This window comes from Somniosus microcephalus, chromosome 1, assembly GCF_052327205.1.
Source record: "Somniosus microcephalus isolate GS21.2 chromosome 1, FLI_Smic_1.0, whole genome shotgun sequence".
NCBI lineage: Eukaryota > Metazoa > Chordata > Chondrichthyes > Squaliformes > Somniosidae > Somniosus > Somniosus microcephalus.
This window is the reverse complement of record NC_140987.1, coordinates 151,233,896-151,253,848: the sequence shown is the minus strand read 5'-3', so window position 1 is coordinate 151,253,848 and position 19,953 is coordinate 151,233,896. Positions and strand designations below refer to the sequence as shown.

Below are 19,953 nucleotides of genomic sequence, written 5' to 3'. Positions count from 1 at the left end.
GCACGAAACTCAAAAGGTTAGTATGCAGGTGCAGCAAGTGATTAAGAAGGCCAATGTAATGTTGGCTTTCATTGCTAGGGGGATAGAATATAAAAATAGGGAGGTATTGCTTCAGTTGTACAAGGCATTGGTGAGACCGCACCTGGAATACTGCATACAGTTTTGGTGTCCATACTTAAGAAAAGACATACTTGCTCTCGAGTCAATACAAAGAAGGTTCACTCGGTTAATCCCGGGGATGAGGGGATGGACATATGAGGAGAGGTTGAGTAGATTGGGACTCTACTCATTGGAGTTCAGAAGAATGAGAGGTGATCTTAATGAAACATATAAGATTGTGAAGGGGTTGGATCGGGTGGATGCGGGGAGGATGTTCCCGATGATGGGTGAAACTAGAACTAGGGGGCATAGTCTTAGAATAAGGGGCTGCTCTTTCAAAACTGAGATGAGGAGGAACTACTTCACTCAGAGGGTGGTAGGTCCATGGAATATGCTGCCCCAAAAAGCTGTAGAAGCTACATCATTACATAAATTTAAAACAGAAATAGACAGTTTCCTAGAAGTAAAGGGAATTAAGGGTTACGGGGAGCGGGCAAGAATTTGGACATGAGTCTAGGTTCGGATCGGACATGGCCCTGTGGGTAGCGGAGCGGGCCCAGGGGCCGTGTAGCCTGATCCTGCTCCTATTTCGTGTGTCTAATTCTGTTAGATTCAGGAGATGGTTCTGTGATAGTAGATTGGCGGTTAGGATCAGATCAGCCATGATCTTATTGAATGGCGGAGCAGGCTCGAGGGGCTGATTGGCCTACTCCTGCTACTATTTCTTATGTTCTTATGTTCTTATGCCACCGACCCTGTTCATTCTTCCCTTGCTTATCCCAGGTCACACTTAAAAAGTCATGTTCACTGTCCTTGATTGGCAACCTCTTTTGGAGTGCAGGGGCATGATTCCTTAAAAGGCTTCCCTATGATTTTGGAGAAGACCCTGTTATTTGCAGTTTAAATAATATGAGCTTCTCCATGATCGTGAAAGAGCACTTCACGGAATCCTGCCAGCAAGGTCAGGGACCAACTTTTAAATTACAGGCAAAGAACTTCTTATGCACACTGGAAAGAATTTAAATAATAGAGCCTTCCTCAAATCTGGAGCAAAGAGGAGAACTGAACATTCCTGCTCCTTATCCTAACCTGAACATCCATTCATTTCCTCACCATTTAGCTTGCCCTCCAACTGAGCAACTTCTTAAAAAAAAATGTTTTATTCATTCATGGGATGTGGGTGTTGCTGGCAAGGCCAGCATTTATTGCCCATCCCTAATTTCCCTTGAAAAGGTGGTGGTGAGCCACCTTCTTGAACTGCTGCAGTCCGTGTGGTGAAGGTTCTCCCACAGTGCTGTTAGGTAGGAAATTGATGGCAATAAACCTGCCACTCACTCTTTCCCTCTACTTCCTACTGCCATCTCTCCTGAGAGCCCATTCCTTCTTCTCCCTCACCATTTCCCTCTCTCTCCAACTGCATCCACCCAAGCTTGGAAGTATATCACCGTTCCTTCATTGTCACTGGGACAAAATCCTGGAACTCCCTCCCTTAACAGCACTGTGGGAGTACCTTCACCACACGGACTGCAGCGGTTCAAGAAGGCGGCTCACCACCACCTTCTCAAGGGCAACTAGGGATCGTCAATAAATGCTGGCCTTTCCAGTGATGCCCACATCCCAGGAATGAATAGAATAAGCACCCTGAGCGCCTGTGCGTCTCACCCCTCACCTTTTCTCTCCTAACGTATCCCACTCCTGGTTGCATCCTTCGCCATCTGGTACTCCATGGACTAAATTTCACTGCTCCGCATGAGCCACAACCTTTGTAAGGTAGTTCACAGGTATGGTAGCCTAGTGGCTATGATACCAGTCTAGTAGGAACCCAGGTCAAACCCACCAAGACAAGTTGTGAAATTGAATTCAATAAATCTTGCAATGTGTGGGCTGCTAGATTGTTGTTAAATCTCAAACGGTTCACTAATTTCCTTCAGGGAAGAAAGCTTGCCACTCCTAACTGGTCGCCAGGCCCACAATAGGTGGTTGATTCTTAATTTCCTCTGAAGTGGCCTAGCCAGCAATGTGGCCACTGCCCAGATCCCTTTCGGTCTCCCCTTTCTACCTCCCTCCCTACTGGCCAGATTGCCATCACTGAGAATGCTGACCTCCCTACCACGTCACTTCCGACCCAAAAGGACAAAGAGAGAAAAGCTGAAGAAGATAGAGAGCAGTAGAAAAGAAGAGAAAGACTATTTTTTTATGGAGACCCTATGGCATTCCTTCTTCTTAGGCAGTCGCTCGGAACTGAGGATGACTTGCTTCCACATTAAAAATGAGCTCGCAGGTGGCTGATTAGTCCAATGCGGCACCTACAGTCTCTGTCACAGGTGGGGCAGACGGTGGTTGAAGGGGCGGGTGGGTGGGGTGCTTGGGTTGACGTGCGCTCCTTGCGCTGCTTGCGCTTGGCTTCCGCTTGCTCCCGGCGAAGAGACTCGAGGTGTTCGGCGCCTTCCCGGATGCTTCTCCTCCACTTTGTGCGGTCTTGGGCCAGGGATTCCCAGGTGTCGGTGGGGATGTTGCACTTTTTCAAGGAGGCTTTGAGGGTGTCCTTGAAGTGTTTCCTCTGCCCACCTGGGGCTCTCTTGCCGTGCCGGAGCTCCGAGTATAGCGCTTGTTTTGGGTGTCTCGTATCGGGCATGCGGACAATGTGACCCGTCCATCGGAGCTGATTGAGCATGGTCAGAGCTTCGATGCTGGGGATGTTGGCCTGAGCAAGAACACTGACGTTGGTGCGCCTATCCTGCCAATGGATTTGCAGGATCTTGCGGAGGCAGCGTTGGTGGTACCTCTCCAGTGCTTTGAGGTGCCTGCTGTACATCGTCCATGTCTCTGAGGCATACAGCAGGGCAGGTATCACTGCTGCCCTGTAGACCATGAGCTTAGTGCCGGGTTTGAGGTCCTGGTCTTCAAACACTCTCTTCCTCAGGCGACCGAAGGCTGCACTGGCACACTGAAGGTGGTGTTGGACTTTGTCGTCGATGTCTGCCCTTGTTGACAGTAGGCTCCCGAGGTATGGAAAGTGGTCCACGTTGTCCAAGGCCTTGTCGTGGATTTTGATAATCGGGGGGCAGCACTGTGTGGTGGGGGCAGGTTGGTAGAGGACCTTTGTCTTACGGATGTTTAGTGTAAGGCCCATGCTCTCGTATGCTTCGGTGAAGGTGTTTACGATGGTTTGGAGTTCGACCTCCGAGTGAGCGCAGATGCAAGCATCGTCTGCATACTGGCATTCCATAGCAATGTTAGACACCAGGAACATGCTGGCATTCCTTGCTTCCAGTGTTGCTTTGGCAGTAATCATGGAAACTGTGACATCTATTGTCACTCCATCATTACAACGCAATTTGAACATGCTTGCCTATATTTGGGTGGACATATTCACTGGCCACTGCCAATTCCAGGGAAAATCCCAGACATTATCACAATCAGCAAGGAGCCTGAAGAATGGCTTTTCCTAGGTGACTTGCAATCCTTCTACTGCAGAAACACCCAAAATTGGAGAGGAAGCACAGCAGAAAATCTTACCTTATTAATCTAATTTCAGTTTAAAATTATGCTTAAATCTCATTTGAACTTCATTATTACTACTGAAACTGTCTTAATCCCCCAGTAGATCTTGTATGCTCCCACCGTGCTCAAGTTTGTTATTCTATATCTACTATTTAAAATATTTTCAGAAAAAAAAAAGATGGAACGAGCAAACCTTGAAATTTACAGAACGAAGGATAAATCTTGCCAATACTTTGATGAATACCTTGGAAAATATTGAGGAAGAATCTGGTTTGTTCTTAATAAAGCCATCGCTGTCATGGAAAGGAAGGTAAATTAGTCACATTTTAAAATTTTGCTTTTAAACAATAGTGTGAAATATCTTGTTCATTTGAAAGAATCTATCCGTCTAGGAAGGTACATGGGCTTGCGATCTTCCCTAGCCATCTCGTCAGGTATCTGTGTATTAAATCTCATTTGCTTCCTAGGGGGCTATTCTAATAATTTATCCAATATCCCATGTCAATTTAGGAGGCAGTGACTGTACGTCTGATCCATCTGTTCTACCTACTTGTCCTGAGTACTATGCATTTGATGTCTTTTGTCTGCTGAGGCAACATAGATCAGAAACATTGGCCCGGAAATTCGGACCGGGGGCTTCCCGCAGGTGCAAGCCCCCGACCTGCACTTACCTTGCGCGCCGGCCGTTGAGCTGTAGGGCCCCGTGGACTTCCGATCCGGGGCCTGGTCCAGCTGCCGGCGCGCAGTGCTTGCGTATCCCTGGGGCGCAGTTAGTTCGATGCATCCCCTGGGATCACGTGGGCATGGGCAGCCAATCAGAGCAGGGAATGCTCCATTCATAAGTCTTGACAGGAAGTGCTGTCAAGACTTATAAATACTACGGCCCCAAAAAGCACTAAACCTTCAAATAATTTTTTTTTTAATCACATTTTTTAAATAAACTATAAATTACATTAAATAACTATTTTAAACAATAATTTAAATTTTTGAAAAAAATAATTTTATATTCTAACTGGGCTAAAAATAAACTTACCTTGCTTTAAAGTATTTAAAAATAATAAACCTGTGGAAAAAATGTTTTAATTTTAATTAATTCACCACTTACCTTGTAAAAAGCAGGCCTTACGCCTGCTTTTTAAATGTGTAAATTCTGCAGACTTACCCTCCCGGGAAAACCTACAAAAAAAAACGAAGTTTGATGCGTACGCGCAGCCTCCCCTGCGCACGCGTTCGAACTCTGAACCCCTTCGTTCAGAGGAACAGAAGTGCCGGTTTCCCGTGCATGCGCAGTGCATGCAGGAAACTGGCACTTCCATCGGACCCACGGGTGAGTACCCCGTGCGTACTCACCCGTGGAGACCCGAATTTCTGGGCCATTGTTTCCCATAATGTCTATGGGGACTGTTTCTTTCTTCCTGCCTTTCACTGTTCCTATTTCAGATCAAGAAGGTCTATCCAAAGCGTCTATAAAATCTGAATCCTTAATGCTTTTATTAATCCTAAGGTAACAGATCGAGATAGCTAACCAATAGTATAGTACAAAAAGTTAAATGCGCTCTTGGTAATACAAACCTTGTCAAAAGCCACGCCTCCAACCTCAATACTTTCCGAACTAGGTTTTCTCCAATGGCTTCAACGAGGTTGTCATAAACAGTTTCCATTGTATTAAAGTGACTAACCAGGCTTTTCCACAATGGCTCCAACTCTAGTTCCACCTCTACGTCCGCTAGATGTACAAGATTTTTTAAATTTTCCCCAATGTTCTCCCTTTTTCATTCCTCCTTTCCTGAATGCAGTGACTCATGCTGGGATATACTTCCATGGGCAATGACAACTCCTCAGTATCTCATCTAAGTGGTCATTTTTCATATGTGAGAGCAGGGAGTCAATGTCAGAAACTTTTTGCCACCACACCTGGACACGTTCCAGCAGGGGCAGTTGCAAAGCAATTAGAAGCTGGCTGATTTTTTGCTTCCTTAGCTATAGTTTCCGAGGCCTGTTTTAGCTGTGATCAGATATCTCAGTACAGCGCAGTGATGGAACCTTGATTCCTGATCTGTATATTCAATACCACATCAAATGGTGCATTTGAATGGTGAGCCAGAAACCTAGCCTCCACAGGCTTTCTTATCAATGACTCAACTTTGCTTCACTGATGGCTTACCTAACTTGCTCTCTGGCATCTTCTCTGATTAAATCTTTGCTTGACCAGGAGCAGATTCCTCCAACACCACCATCTAAAAAAGATTGTTGTCCGAGGAAGAAGGTGCAGAATCAAGCCAGTAGTTTTTAAACGGGTCCATCTGATCAGGAAATTTGTTACATTGGATCTCCCTTCAGCTGCAGGAAGCACCAACATTTTTGCACAAAGTGAAATTATGTCAAAAGCCATCATTTCCACCTCACTTCTAAGTAGATCTTATTCTTATCCCACTACCCATTAAATGTAGCTAGGGGTGTTATTTTGTATCTTTTTGCATATTTTAATTGTGTAATATTATATATTATACACCAGGAACTCATTTAAAAAAATAATTTTACTAAACTTGATTTTAGACCTGCTTCCATGAAAAACAAGGTTAAAGTAAGTGTGCGTCAGAAACTACCAATAAAAACAGAACAGATGCTTCGAGTACCTGCACCTTCTTTCAGATTTTCTGAACAAATCATCCCGTCTTCAGACATCAGTTCCTCAATGCCGGTACTCTGATTTGTATTTTTAAAAACATACTTATGAAAAGAGAACCAAGCGCAGTATAATTGTATTTATGAATGTTTGTGAAAAAAGAACTTGCATTTATATAGCGACTTTCATGACCTCAGGATGTCCCAGAGTGCTTTGCAGCCAATTAAGTACTTTTAAGTACAATTAAGTCACTCTTATATTGTAGAGAAACACAGCAGCCAATTTGCGCACAGCAAGGTCCCACAAACATCATTGAAATAAATTATCAAATCAACTGTTTTAGGTGTTGGTTGAGGGATAAATATTGGCCAGGATATGGGGAGAATTCCCCCACTCCTCTTTGAATACTGCCATGGGATCTTTTATGTCCACATAAGATAGCAAATCTCTCATTGGAAAGATGGAACTTCCAACAGTGCAGCAATCCCTCAGTACTGTGCTAAGTGTCAGCCTGGATTATGTGCTCAAGTCTCTGAAGTGGGACTTGAGCCTACTACCTTCTGAAAACAACTCATCATCTGGTAAAAAGTGAATGTCACTTTTTTAAACACTATCATCTAAACAATTTTATTAATGAAGGACATTTCCAATGCACTGGTCTTCCTCCTTGTTAAATTTAACACCCTAGAAATTTGTTTGCCACCTGAACAGATTCATTCATTTGATTGAGAGCTGTGAGCTGTGGACTCCTGATTGGTGTCTCCCGGCAGCTCGCTGGTGACGAGGCTTTAAATTTCAGGCTGCTATGTCTCCAGCAGTGGCCCTCAAGTAGGTTGTAAAAATGGAGGGGGGCAAACCTGGAGATGGTCGATCAGGCAACTGGGACGGGGAAAGTTTTGGACATCAGGACAGGGAGTTGAGGCAAACATTGGGATGGGGGTCGAGATGGCGATTAGGACGGGGTCAAGGTAGCGATTGGGAGCAGGGTTGAGACGGCGAGGTGGGGATGAGAGGTGGCTGGCAGCAGCCCACGGTTTTAATATGGTGCCGGGAGGAGCACTGCTGCCTGTCACCACTCCACATTCAAGTAATTATTTTTTACAAACTTACCCTTTTGATGGTGGCCTGCAGTGATCCCTTTATGGCCCAGTGCCAGCTATATTCAGGGCAACCAATTTTGCACAGGAGACTTCAAATGGATGTTAGGCCTCTTATTTGCATATTCAAAGAGCTTAACGCCTGTTTCAGGTATGGGCCCTGGATACCTTTGTTTTGCCTGTACCAATAAGGCGGGTGGCGCACTTCTGGCTCGTAATGAGCGCGTGCTTCCTGCCCACCTTACTGAAGGCTTAGGCGCTTGTTTAGTACCCAAAAAATAGGCCAACACCTATTATTAGGAAAACTCCTAAAGTGTAGGAGAAATATAATTTAAGTTATAATTCAATAATTATAATTTGTACTTTGCACTTGAGCAATAACCACAACTGGGATGATCCTCCCCCCCCCCCCCCCACCACCGACACCCGCCATAGTTTGTTTAAACTTGGCCACAGCTGCTCCTTCCCTAGGTATAAATAATTCATTCATTTCTTTCTGATTTTTCATGGTCTACAATCCTTTTGTATCAAAAGTTCTGTCTTAAGTGTTAGCAGTTGTGTAGATATTGGGAGTCTGTTATCTTTCTTCCAGTGAAATTTATGAGTTTGGTTTCTAAAAGGGTTAAAAAGTCTTGGGGTTTGCCCAATCCACTGGCACATTAAAATCAACAGTTCAAATATTAAGAGAATCAACCATCCTTATAATTTCATCTTTCATGTGATTCCACAATTCAATATTTTTCCATAACTAGCATAATAGGTAATTCTTTTCTTAGACAGTAAAAAAATGTACTCAACATCATACTTCCCTAACATCAAATTATAACACACTGTCTGATATTTATGAATGTTTTGTTTTTAGCAATTAGCAGGTCTTTCTGGGAGCTACCATAAAGAGTTTCAAGATCTTCCTTCTAGTAGCAATAAAATTTCGGGGTCTGTTGAGAACTATCTTCAGGGCATATGGAAAATGCAAATCGATAACCCAGAGTCTGTGACACCGTGCAGAAAAATCCTTGTAACCACACCAAGACTTCTAGACATGGAAATAAAACGAATTGGAATTGCTCATCGAAATGTCAGGTAATACAGTTGACTAGAAATTACATCAAGATATATTTTTGCAAACCATTGTCCTTAATATATATCCCTTGCTTTAATTTAATGTTTGGTGTGCGAAATGAAATATGAGGATGAAAGTTCCGATTTCAGGTTCTAACTCAAATTCAGATGAACTGACTCTGGAGATAGAAGAATGGCCTTGCTAGACCGCCAAGAATGATGGATACTGTTACAAATTTGGGTCTGCTATAGGTATTTATTTGAGTTTGGTGGTTTCAGTGGCTCCCTTAAACAGTACGGTTATCTCCTTTGTTCCAGAAGTTGACTCCCCACTGCCCTGTATCTTGTAGCATGATAGCAGGACTTGGGAGTGTAGCAATGAAACTCCCTTGTAATATTGACCAGATCTCTGTGTCTTAAGCACATGTACTTCTTTCATCTCTCCGAAGGTGGACCAAGTTAACGCGAGGTGAGGTGTTGTTAGGTTTGGTTTGTAAGCTGCTTTATTCCATTGTAGACAGAACATACTGAACACTGAGTGTGATGAAAATAACTTGACAGAATCAGTTCAACTTCACGTACCATTAGGAAAATGAAGAACATACATACACTAGCCCACTTAGCGGGAGTCTTACTTAGCATAGAAAGACAGATTTTCCCTGCAATCTGTCCTGCTGACAGTGCAGAGTTTATTTCACCCTGCCTTCTGACTTTTTTTCACTTTCTTGTGTCAACTCTGTTTTTAGAGATCAAAGAAATGTGTCAATACTAAGGTGCTAGATCTTTTCTGAATGACCATATATTGCTAACAAATGGGCCATTTCAGAACTCTTCAAAACAAGGGCCCAAACTGCCTCTTGACTGCGACTGGCTTAGTAACTCAGCATGGGTTAGCTGAAACAGCTAACCACTTTAAACAAACTTAAGCTCAAAACACATTTAAAAATAGGTTGGCCTGAATTCTCCTCTGAATTACCATCTGTTTTGGGCAGTAATCAGAGTAAAATGCATTTTTAAATGCTACTTCCTCAAATCTGTCATAAAAAACTGTACTTACATTCTCCTTCCAAAACTGCCAGTTCTCTTTAAGCCTTATCAGAATCTCGCTCCACCACATTGACTGAAAGCCAAGAAATCCCCTGGACCTGATGGCCTACATCCTAGGGTTTTGGAAGAGGTGGCTATAGAGATAGTGGATGCCTTGTTTGTCATTTTCCAAAATTCCATAGATTCTAGAATGGTTCCCATGGATTGGAAGGTAGCAAATGTTTAAGAAAGGAGGGAGAGAGAAAACGGGGAACTACAGACCAGTTAGCCTGACATCAGAAATAGGGAAAATGCTAGAATCTATTATTAAGGACATGGTAACAGGGCACTTAGAAAATAATGGCCCAGATATTCCGATCCCTACGGGTGGGTACGCGCTGTGTACTGACCCGTAGGGACATCGGAAATGCCGGTTTCAGGCATGCACAGTGCATGCGCTGAAAACTGGCATTTCCGATCTGTCAAGAATGGTCTTGACAGATCCTCCGGCTGCCCGGGAGAAGGGCCTCTGCGGGCGGATAGTTCTGCTTTTTGGAGACCCTCCGCCTGCAGAAAACCCTTACAATTCTTACGCCTGGTAAAAGCAGGCATAAGGCCTGCTTTTACCAGGATAGAGTTGAAAAAAGTTTTTAAAAAACATTTTTTCACTGAATTATCATTTAAAAATACTTTTAAAAAAAGTAAGTTTATTTTTAGCCCTGTAAAACACTTGAATTATTTTTTTCAAAAAATTAAATTTTTGTTTAAAATACTTAATTTATTGTAATTTCAAGTCATTTTAAAAATGTGATTTAAAAAAAAAAATGTATTTAAAGTTTTACTATGTTTTTGGGGTGATCTCCATTCATATATTTGACAGGTCTTTCTGTCAAATGTATGAAAGGAGATTCCTTTTTGTGATTGGCTCCCCATGGCCCACGTGATCCCAGGGACGCTGCGAACTACATGCGCCTCTGGGATACGTGGGCCCTGCGCACTTGGTGTTTGGAGAGGTCCAGGAGCGGAAGCGTGTGCGTCCCGGGAGCCCTCAGGTAAGGGCGTAGATTTTTCCAGATCGCAGGCCTCCGCCCGCAATAGGATTGGGCAGAGTCAACATGGATTTATGAAAGGGAAATTGTGTTTGACAAATCTGTTAGAGTTTTTTGAGGTTGTAACTAGCAGAATAGATAAGGGGGAACCAATGGATGTGGTGTATTTGGATTTTCAGAAGGCATTCGATAAGGTGCCACACAAAAGGTTATTAAACAAAATTAGGGCTCATGGGATTAGGGGTAATATACTAGCATGGATTGAGGATTGGTTAACGGAGAGAAAACAGAGTAGGAATAAACGGGTCATTTTTGGGATGGCAGGCTGTAACTAGTGGGGTACCTCAAGGATCAGTGCTTGGGCCTCAGCTATTCACAATCTACATCAATGATTTGGATAAGGGGACCAAATGTAATATATCCAAGTTTGCTGATGATACAAAGCTGGGTGAGAATGTAAGTTGTGAGGAGGATGCAAGGAGGCTTCAAGGGGATATAGACAGACTAAGTGAGTGGGCAAGAACATGGCAAATGAAAGAGAGCTTGGACCTGGGGGAGAGCAGAGGCGCGACCGGCGGCACTGAAAAGCGGCGGCAGCGAACGAGGCCCGACCAGAGAGCTTGGACCTGGGGGAGAGCAGAGGCGCGACCGGCGGCACTTAAAAGCAGCGGCAGCGAACGAGGCCCGACCAGAGAGCTTGGGCCTGGGGGAGAGCAGAGGCGCGACCGGCGGCACTTAAAAGCGGCGGCAACGAACGAGGCACGACCAGAGAGCTTGGACCTGGGGGAGAACAGAGGTGTGACCGGCAGCACTTAAAAGCGACGGCAGCGAACGAGGCCCGACCAGAGAGCTTGGACCTGGGGGAGAACAGAGGTGTGACCGGCGGCACTTAAAAGCGGCGGCAGCGAACGAGGCCCGACCAGAGAGCTTGGACCTGGGGGAGAGCAGAGGCGCGACCGGTGGCACTTAAAAGCGGCGGCAGCGAACGAGGCCCGACCAGAGAGCTTGGACCTGGAGGAGAGCAGAGGCGCGACCGGCGGCACTTAAAAGCGGCGGCAGCGAATGAGGCCCGACCAGAGAGCTTGGACCTGGGGGAGAGCAGAGGCGCGACCGGTGGCACTTAAAAGCGGCGGCAGCGAACGAGGCCCGACCAGAGAGCTTGGACCTGGAGGAGAGCAGAGGCGCGACCGGCGGCACTTAAAAGCGGCGGCAGCGAATGAGGCCCGACCAGAGAGCTTGGACCTGGGGGAGAGCAGAGGCGCGACCGGTGGCACTTACAAGCGGCGGCAGCGAACGAGGCCCGACCAGAGAGCTTGGACCTGGGGGAGAGCAGAGGCGCGACCGGCGGCAGATAAAAGCGGCGGCAGCGAACGAGGCCCGACCAGAGAGCTTGGACCTGGGGGAGAGCAGAGGCGTGACCGGTGGCACTTAAAAGCGGCGGCAGCGAACGAGGCCCGACCAGAGAGCTTGGACCTGGGGGAGAGCAGAGGCGCGACCGGCGGCAGATAAAAGCGGCGGCAGCGAACGAGGCCCGACCAGAGAGCTTGGACCTGGGGGCGAGCAGAGGCGCGACCAGTGGCACTTAAAAGCGGCGGCAGCGAACGAGGCATACCAATTCAACAGCAGAGCAGAGAGGTCAAAAGTAATCCAAGTGTGACGTCACCAGGAAGCAGGTAAGTGATTGGTTGGTGAGTATTTCTTTTATTACAAGATTAAATTCTGCGGTTTATATTTTCTTGTGTCTCTGTGGTGTAGTGGGGACAGTTGGTAAATAAGCGCCCGAGAGTATATCTTTAACTGGTGGTATTGAATTAATTTAAATTAATTAAAGGGGTAAGTCATGCCAGGAGAGCCCAGCCCCGTGTTATGCTCCTCTTGCTCTATGTGGGAATTCAGGGATGCTGCCGGTGTCCCTGATGACCACGTGTGCCAGAAATGCATCCAGCTGCAGCTACTAACGGGCTGTATTGAGGCGCTGGAGCTGCGGATGGATGGGTTGTGGAGCATTCACGATGCTGAGAGGGTCGTGGATTACACGTATGATGAGTTGGTCACGCCGCAGGGTAGGGCTGCACAGGCAGAAGGGAAATGGGTGACCACCAGGCGGAGCAGTAGAAGCAGGCAGGTAGTGCAGGAGACCCCTGTGGCCATCCCCCTTTCAAACAGGCATACCAATTTGGATACTGTTGAGGGGGATGACTCACCAGAGGAAGGCAGCAGCAGCCAACTTCCTGGCACCGGGGGTGTTGCTGCTGCTCAGGAAGGGAGGAAAAAGAGTGGGAGAGCAATAGTGGTAGGGGATTCTATCGTAAGGGGAACAGATAGACGGTTCTGTGGCCGTAGACATGACTCCAGGATGGTTTGCTGCCTCCCTGGTGCCAGGGTCAAGGATGTCACTGAACGGCTGCAGGGCATTCTGAAGGGGGAGGGTGAACAGGCAGAGGTTGTGGTTCACATTGGGACCAACGACATAGGTAGGAAGAGGGATGAGGTCCTGCAACAAGAATTTAGGGAGCTAGGTAGCAGATTAAAGAGCAGGACCTCAAAGGTTGTAATCTCTGGATTACTCCCGGTGCCACGTGCTAGTGAGTATAGGACTAGGAGGGTAGAGCAGATGAATGCGTGGCTAAAGAGTTGGTGCAGGAGGGAGGGCTTTAGTTTCCTGGATCACTGGGCCTGCTTCTGGGAAAGGTGGGACTTGTACAAGTCGGACGGGTTGCACCTGAACCAGAGCGGGACAAATATCCTTGCGGGGAGGTTTGCTAGCACTGTTCGGGGGGGTTTAAACTAAAATGGCAGGGGGTTGGGAACCTGAGCAGGGAGACAGAGGAAAGGAAAACAGGGATAAAAGCAAAAGATAAGAAGGAGAAAAACAAAAGTGGCAGTCAGAGAAATCAACGGTTTAAATCAAATGTGGCCACAGTAAATAATAATTCTAATAGGTCTAAGAGCGTTAAAAAAACAAGCCTGAAGGATTTGTGTCTTAATGCGAGGAGCATTTGTAATAAGGTGGATGAATTGGCTGCGCAAATAGAGGTAAACGAATATGATTTGGTTGGGCTTACAGAAACGTGGCTCAAGGCTGGCCAAGACTGGGAACTCAACATCCAGGGGTATTCGATATTCAGGAAAGATAGGCAAAAAGGAAAGGGAGGTGGGGTAGCATTACTGGTTAAAGAAGAGATTAATACAATTGTAATGAAGGATATTAGCTCTGATGAGGTGGAATCTGTATGGGTAGAATTGAGAAATACTAAGGGGAAAAAAACATTAGTGGGAGTTGTATATAGACCTCCAAACAGTAAGGTGGAGGTTGGGGATGGCATTAAAAGGGAAATTAAAGAAGCATGCAATAAGGGCACAGCAGTCATCATGGGTGACTTTAATCTACATATAGATTGGGCCAACCAAATTAGTAACAATACTGTGGAGGAGGAATTCCTGGAGTGTTTACGGGATGGTTTCCTGGACCAATATGTCAAGGAACCAACCAGAGATCAGGCCATCTTAGACTGGGTATTATGTAATGAGAAAGGATTAATTAGCAATCTTGTTGTACGAGGCCCCTTGGGTCGGAGCGATCATAATATGATCGAATTCTTCATTAAGATGGAGAATGAAGTAGTTGACTCAGAGACAAGGGTCCTCAATTTAAATAAAGGAAACTACGATGGTCTGAGGAGCGAGTTGGGTAGGATTGAGTGGGGAATGGCGCTCAAAGGGTTGACGGTGGATAGGCAATGGCAAACATTCAAAGACCGAATGGATGAGCTACAGAATTTGCTCATCCCAGTTTGGCATAAAAATAAAACAAAAAAGGTGACTCAACCGTGGCTAACAAGGGAAATTAGGGATAGCATAAGATCCAAGGAGAGGTCATATAAATTGGCTGGAAAAAGCAATAATCCTGAGGATTGGGAGCAGTTTAGGAGTCAACAAAGGAGGACAAAGGGATTAATTAAGAAAGGGAAAATAGAATATGAGAGTAAGCTATCAGGGAACATAAAAACTGACTGTAAAAGCTTTTATAGATATGTGAAGAGAAAAAGATTACTGAAGTCAAGTGTAGGTCCCTTACAGTCAGAATCAGGGGAATTTATAATGGGAAACAAGGAAATGGCAGACGAACTAAATACATACTTTGGTTCTGTCTTCACAAAGGAGGACACAAATAACCTCCCAGAGATGCCGGGGAACATAGGGTCTGATGAAAGAGAGGAACTGAAAGAAATCAGTATTTGTAGGAAAATGGTGTTAGGAAAATTGATGGGACTGAAGGCCGATAAATCCCCAGGGCCTGATGGTCTACATCCCAGGGTACTTAAGGAAGTGGCCCTAGAGATAGTAGATGCATTACTGGTCATCTTCCAGAACTCGATAGACTCTGGAACGGTACCCATGGATTGGAGGGTAGCTAATGTTACCCCACTATTCAAAAAAGGTTGTAGAGAAAAAGCGGGGAATTATAGACCGGTAAGCCTGACATCGGTAGTGGGGAAAATGCTAGAGTCTATTATAAAAGATGTAATAGCAGAGCACTTGGAAAGCAGTGACAGGATCGGACAAAGTCAACATGGATTTTCAAAAGGTAAATCATGCTTGACTAATCTACTGGAATTTTTTGAGGATGTAACTGGTAAAATAGATAAGGGAGAACCAGTGGATGTGGTGTATTTGGACTTTCAGAAGGCTTTCAATAAGGTCCCACACAAGAGATTAGCGTGCAAAATTAAGGCACATGGGATTGGGGGCAAGGTATTGACTTGGATAGAGAACTGGTTGGCGGACAGAAAGCAAAGAGTTGGAATAAACGGGTCGTTTTCCGAGTGGCAAGCAGTGACTAGTGGGGTACCGCAAGGATCGGTCCTAGGACCCCCAGCTGTTCACAAAATATATTAATGATCTGGACGAGGGAATTGGATGTAATATCTCCAAATTTGCAGACGACACAAAGCTGGGCGGGAGGGTAAGCTGCGAGGAGGATGCCGGGAAACTCCAGTACGATTTGGACAGGTTGGGTGATTGGGCAGAAAGATGGCAAATGCACTATAATGTGGATAAATGTGAGGTTATCCACTTTGGTGGCAAAAACAGGAAGGCAGATTATTATTTGAATGGCAATAGATTGGGAGAAGGGGAAGTGCAAAGAGACCTGGGTGTCCTTGTGCACCAGTCGCTGAAGGTAAGCATGCAGGTGCAGCAGGCAGTTAAGAAGGCAAATGGTATGTTGGCCTTCGTAGCAAGAGGGTTCGAGTACAGGAACAAGGATGTCTTGCTACAGTTGTACAGGGCCTTGGTGAGACCGCACCTTGAGTATTGTGTGCAGTTTTGGTCACCTTACCTGAGGAAGGACGTTCTTGCCATGGAGGGAGTGCAGCGAAGATTCACCAGGCTGATACCTGGGATGGCAGGAATGACGTATGAGGAGAGATTGTGTCGATTGGGCTTATACTCACTGGAGTTTAGAAGATTGAAAGGGGATCTCATCGAAACCTATAAAATTCTGTCAGGTCTGGACAGACTAGATGCAGGAAGGATGTTTCTGATGGCCGGGGAGTCCAGAACCAGGGGTCATAGTCTAAGGATAAGGGGTAAGCCATTTAGGACTGAAATGAGGAGGAATTTCTTCACCCAGAGAGTGGTGAACCTGTGGAATTCTCTGCCACAGAGGGCGGTGGAGGCTAGTTCATTAAATATATTCAAGAAAGAGTTGGATATATTTCTTGAGGCTAAAGGGATCAAGGGATATGGGGAAAAGGCAGGGACAGGGTACTGAATTTGGATGATCAGCCATGATCACATTGAATGGTGGAGCAGGCTCGAAGGGCCGAATGGCCTACTCCTGCTCCTATCTTCTATGTTTCTATGTTTCTATGAAATATAATGTGGAGAAATGTGAAGTTATTCACTTTGGTAGGAAAATTAGAAAAGCAGAGTATTTTTTAAATGGTGAGAGATTGGGAAATGTTGGTGTTCAGAGGGACCTGGATGCCCTTGTACACAAATCAGTGAAAGTTAACATGCAGTTACAGCAAGCAATTAGGAAAGCAAATGGTATGTTGGCCTTTATTACAAGAGGATTGAGTATAAGAGTAAAGACGTCTTACTACAATTATATAGGGCCCTGATGAGACCACACCTGGAGTATTGTGTAGAGTTTTGGTCTCCTTACCTAAGGAAGGATATACTTGCCATAGAGGGAGTGCAACGAAGGTTTACCAGACTGGTTCCTGGGTTGTCGGGACTGTTGTATGAAAAGAGATTGAGTAAACTAGGCCTGTATTCTCTTGAGGACAGATTGAGTAGATTAGGCCTATATTCTCTAAAGTTTAGAAGAATGAAAGGTGATCTCATTGAAACATACAAAATTCTTACAGGGATTGACAGGGTAAAAAAGAGGAGGAGGTGTTGCAATATTAATCAAGGAGTCAATTACTGCTGTAAGGAGGGAAGATATCTAAGCAGGTTCCTCTAATGAGGCCATATGGGTAGAACTTAAAAACAAAAAGGGGGCAAGCACTTTGCTGGGAATGTACTATAGGCCCCCAAACAGTCAGGGGGAGAAAGAGGAACAGATATGTAGGCAAATCTCAGAGAAGTGTAGAAATAATAGGGTAATAATAGTAGGGGATTTCAACTTCCCCAATATTAACTGGGATAGTCAAAGTGTGAAAGGCTTAGAGGGTGTGGAATTCTTATAGTGCATCCAGGAGTGCTTTTTGAACCAGCATGTAGAAAGTCCTACAAGAGAGGGGGTGGTACTGGACCTAATTCCAGGGAATGTAATTCGGTGAGATATAAGGTAGTCATGGAAAAGGACAAAGATGGACCAGAAATAAAGGTTCTAAATTGGGGGAAGGCCGATTTTAATATGATTAGGCAGAATCTGGCCAATATGGACTGGGATCAGCTACTTGTAGGAAAATCCACATCAGAGCAATGGGAGTCTTTCAGAAAGGAAATAGAGAGACTACAACACCAACATGTTCCCGTAAAGGTCAAGGGTGGGACCAACAAACCCAGGGAACCCTGGATGTCAAGGGATATACAAGAATGGATTAGGAAAAAAAGGGAGGCTTTTGACAGATACAAAGGACTAAAAACAGTGGAAGCCCTAGAGGAATGTAGAAAGCAAAAAAGAAATTAGGAGAGCGAAGAGGGGGCATGAAAAAACACTGGCGGGCAAAATAAAGGAAAATCCCAAGGGGGGAGAAATTTGGTTGGTTGCGCCACCCATTAGCGCCTAAAGAGGTCGAGAAGTGGGGCCGTAACCAACTAGCGCCCGGGCACAGCGAACCCTGCGCCTCTTCCCATATTGAGCGGACATTTTGCGCCGGCGCTAAATGTTAGCGCCCGCTCAGGGGCGCAGGCAGATCATGACATTATTTCAGTGTGCAATGCCTTTTGGGCGCCCGGGACCGGAAATTCAGTGGCGCGCCCCTCCGTTCCGCCTGGCGCTAATAAGGACAGCTTACCTGGAACGTTCCCCAGTCGCTGTCGGGCTGGGGGGGCGTTCTTTAAAGGGGACTGCTGTGGTATAAAAGCGGCAGCCATTTTTAGAGCACAACTTCTTCGAGAGTTACAGAGAGTTGCTGAGCTGCACACTGAGAGCCATTTCACCACTGAGCCAGCGCTGGCAGAAGAACTTCAGCCTTCTGACCATCACCTTGCTGTTGGTGAGCATTTCAAACGGGGAGACTTTCTGTGCGCACTTATTATGGGGGCTGCATTGGAGGGGAACGTCCTGCTGCTGAATCATCTGGAAAGGGCACAGAGACGCAGGGAGAGAGGGGCAGGCATGGCCAGACGGAGGAGGGCCAACAGACATCGCCACACCAGACCTTACGCTGCCAGGGTTTTCCGACAGCAGTTTTCCTACATGAACATGTCGGAGGAGCAGTGTATCAGAAGGCTGCGCTTTAGAAAGGAGGTGGTGACTGAGCTGTGCCACCTGCTTCAGCCAGATCTGCAGCCTCAGATAAGGTGCAGGACATCTCTGTCGGTGGCTGTGAAGATGACTGTTGCCCTAAACTTCTACGCAAGTGGCTCCTTTCAGGCCGCAACTGGGGACATAGCCAACATCTTGCAGTTTGCGGTGCATTGCTGCATCCGTCGACGGATGCCCTGTTTAAAAGGAGGCGGCAGTACATCTCCTTCCCAATGACCCCGGACAAGCAGCGGGAGCGTGCAGAGGGCTTCGCAGTAATAGCGGACTTCCCCATGGTGCAGGGTGCCATTGACTGCACGCACGTGGCTTTGCGGGCGCCTGTATTGAATCCGGAGGAGTTCTGCAACCGCAAGGGGTTCCATTCCTTGAATGTCCAGCTGGTCTGTGACCACCGACAGCTGATCCTCGCAGTGAATGCGCAGTTCCCAGGCAGCAGCCACGACGCCTTCATCCTGCGCCAGACTTCTGTTGCAGACCTTTTCGAGGCCCCGGCTCGCCCAAGAGGCTGGCTTCTCGGGGACAAGGGCTATCCTCTGTGCCCGTGGCTGATGACCCCGCTCCGTTCGCCCAGCACCCCTGCTGAAGAACGCTACAATGCGAGCCATCAGGTGACGAGGAACATTGTGGAGCACACAATCGGCGTGCTGAAGCAGTGGTTCTGCTGTCTGGACCGTTCCGGAGGAGCCCTGCAGCACTCGCATGAGCAAGTCTCCCACTTCGTGGTTGTATGTTGCATACTGCATAACCTCGCTATCCTACGTACCCAGCCAATGCCACCAGACATTGAAGCACCAGCAGAGGAGGAGGAGGAGGAGAAGGAGGAGCAGGACCATGATGGGAGGGAGGCACAAACTGGAAGGGCCATCCGTCAGAGGCTGATCAGAAGTCGCTTCTAGGCCCCTCTCACGGAATGCATGCTGACATTCCAAGAAGAGGAATGGAACCGTTCTGATACCCCAAAGTCTGTGAAGGGCAAAATGCATGTAAATAGCAGACATGGCCATTGTAAATAAAGAAAGTTTTTTATTGTACAAAATGTGCTTCCTTCCAACAAGACAAAGCAATGGCAACAGAAAGCAAAACTAACACACTGACACATAAGTGACTCGTACACCCGGGAGACTGTCCAAAACATAACTAACATTCAGACCAGCATCCTCGGCCTTGATTTCTACAAATAAGACATTTCAGCAGCACCTTCTACTCTTTCCCCCTTGATGGTGATCTGCTTCTCTTGCGAGATTGGCCCCTTCCCTCCCTGCAGCTCCTCCGTAATGGGACCCCAGTGGCTGCAGCAAGGCTGGGGGAGGCCTGCTGACTGTCCGAAAGCGCAGATGCCCCTGAGGGACGGCCTGGACGACCTCTGGGCCTGCAGGGCCCGGCTGCTGACTGCTCCAACTGTGCATGGGTGGAAGCAGTCTGTCCTGCAGGTGGTGGCAACTGCAGTGGAGACGTGCCAGCGGTGGCATCAGGAATGCTGTCATCCTGATAGCGGACAGCTGCTCCCTGGTCGGCCGACACAGTGGCACTCTGACGGGGCAG

The 19,953-nt window shown here is 46.5% G+C and overlaps 1 protein-coding gene across 2 annotated transcripts in view; it reads left to right on the top strand.

Annotated features, from left to right (window-relative positions):
- Window positions 1-19,953, top strand: part of LOC147124412 (uncharacterized) — a 159,213-nt gene that overhangs the window by 34,112 nt on the left and 105,148 nt on the right. For both annotated transcript variants that reach the window (XM_085986745.1, XM_085986737.1), the window contains exons 5-7: window positions 3,771-3,913; window positions 6,160-6,304; window positions 8,189-8,409. In XM_085986745.1, the coding sequence (XP_085842871.1) occupies window positions 3,771-3,913; window positions 6,160-6,304; window positions 8,189-8,409 (509 nt within the window). The remainder of the gene's footprint in view (window positions 1-3,770; window positions 3,914-6,159; window positions 6,305-8,188; window positions 8,410-19,953) is intronic.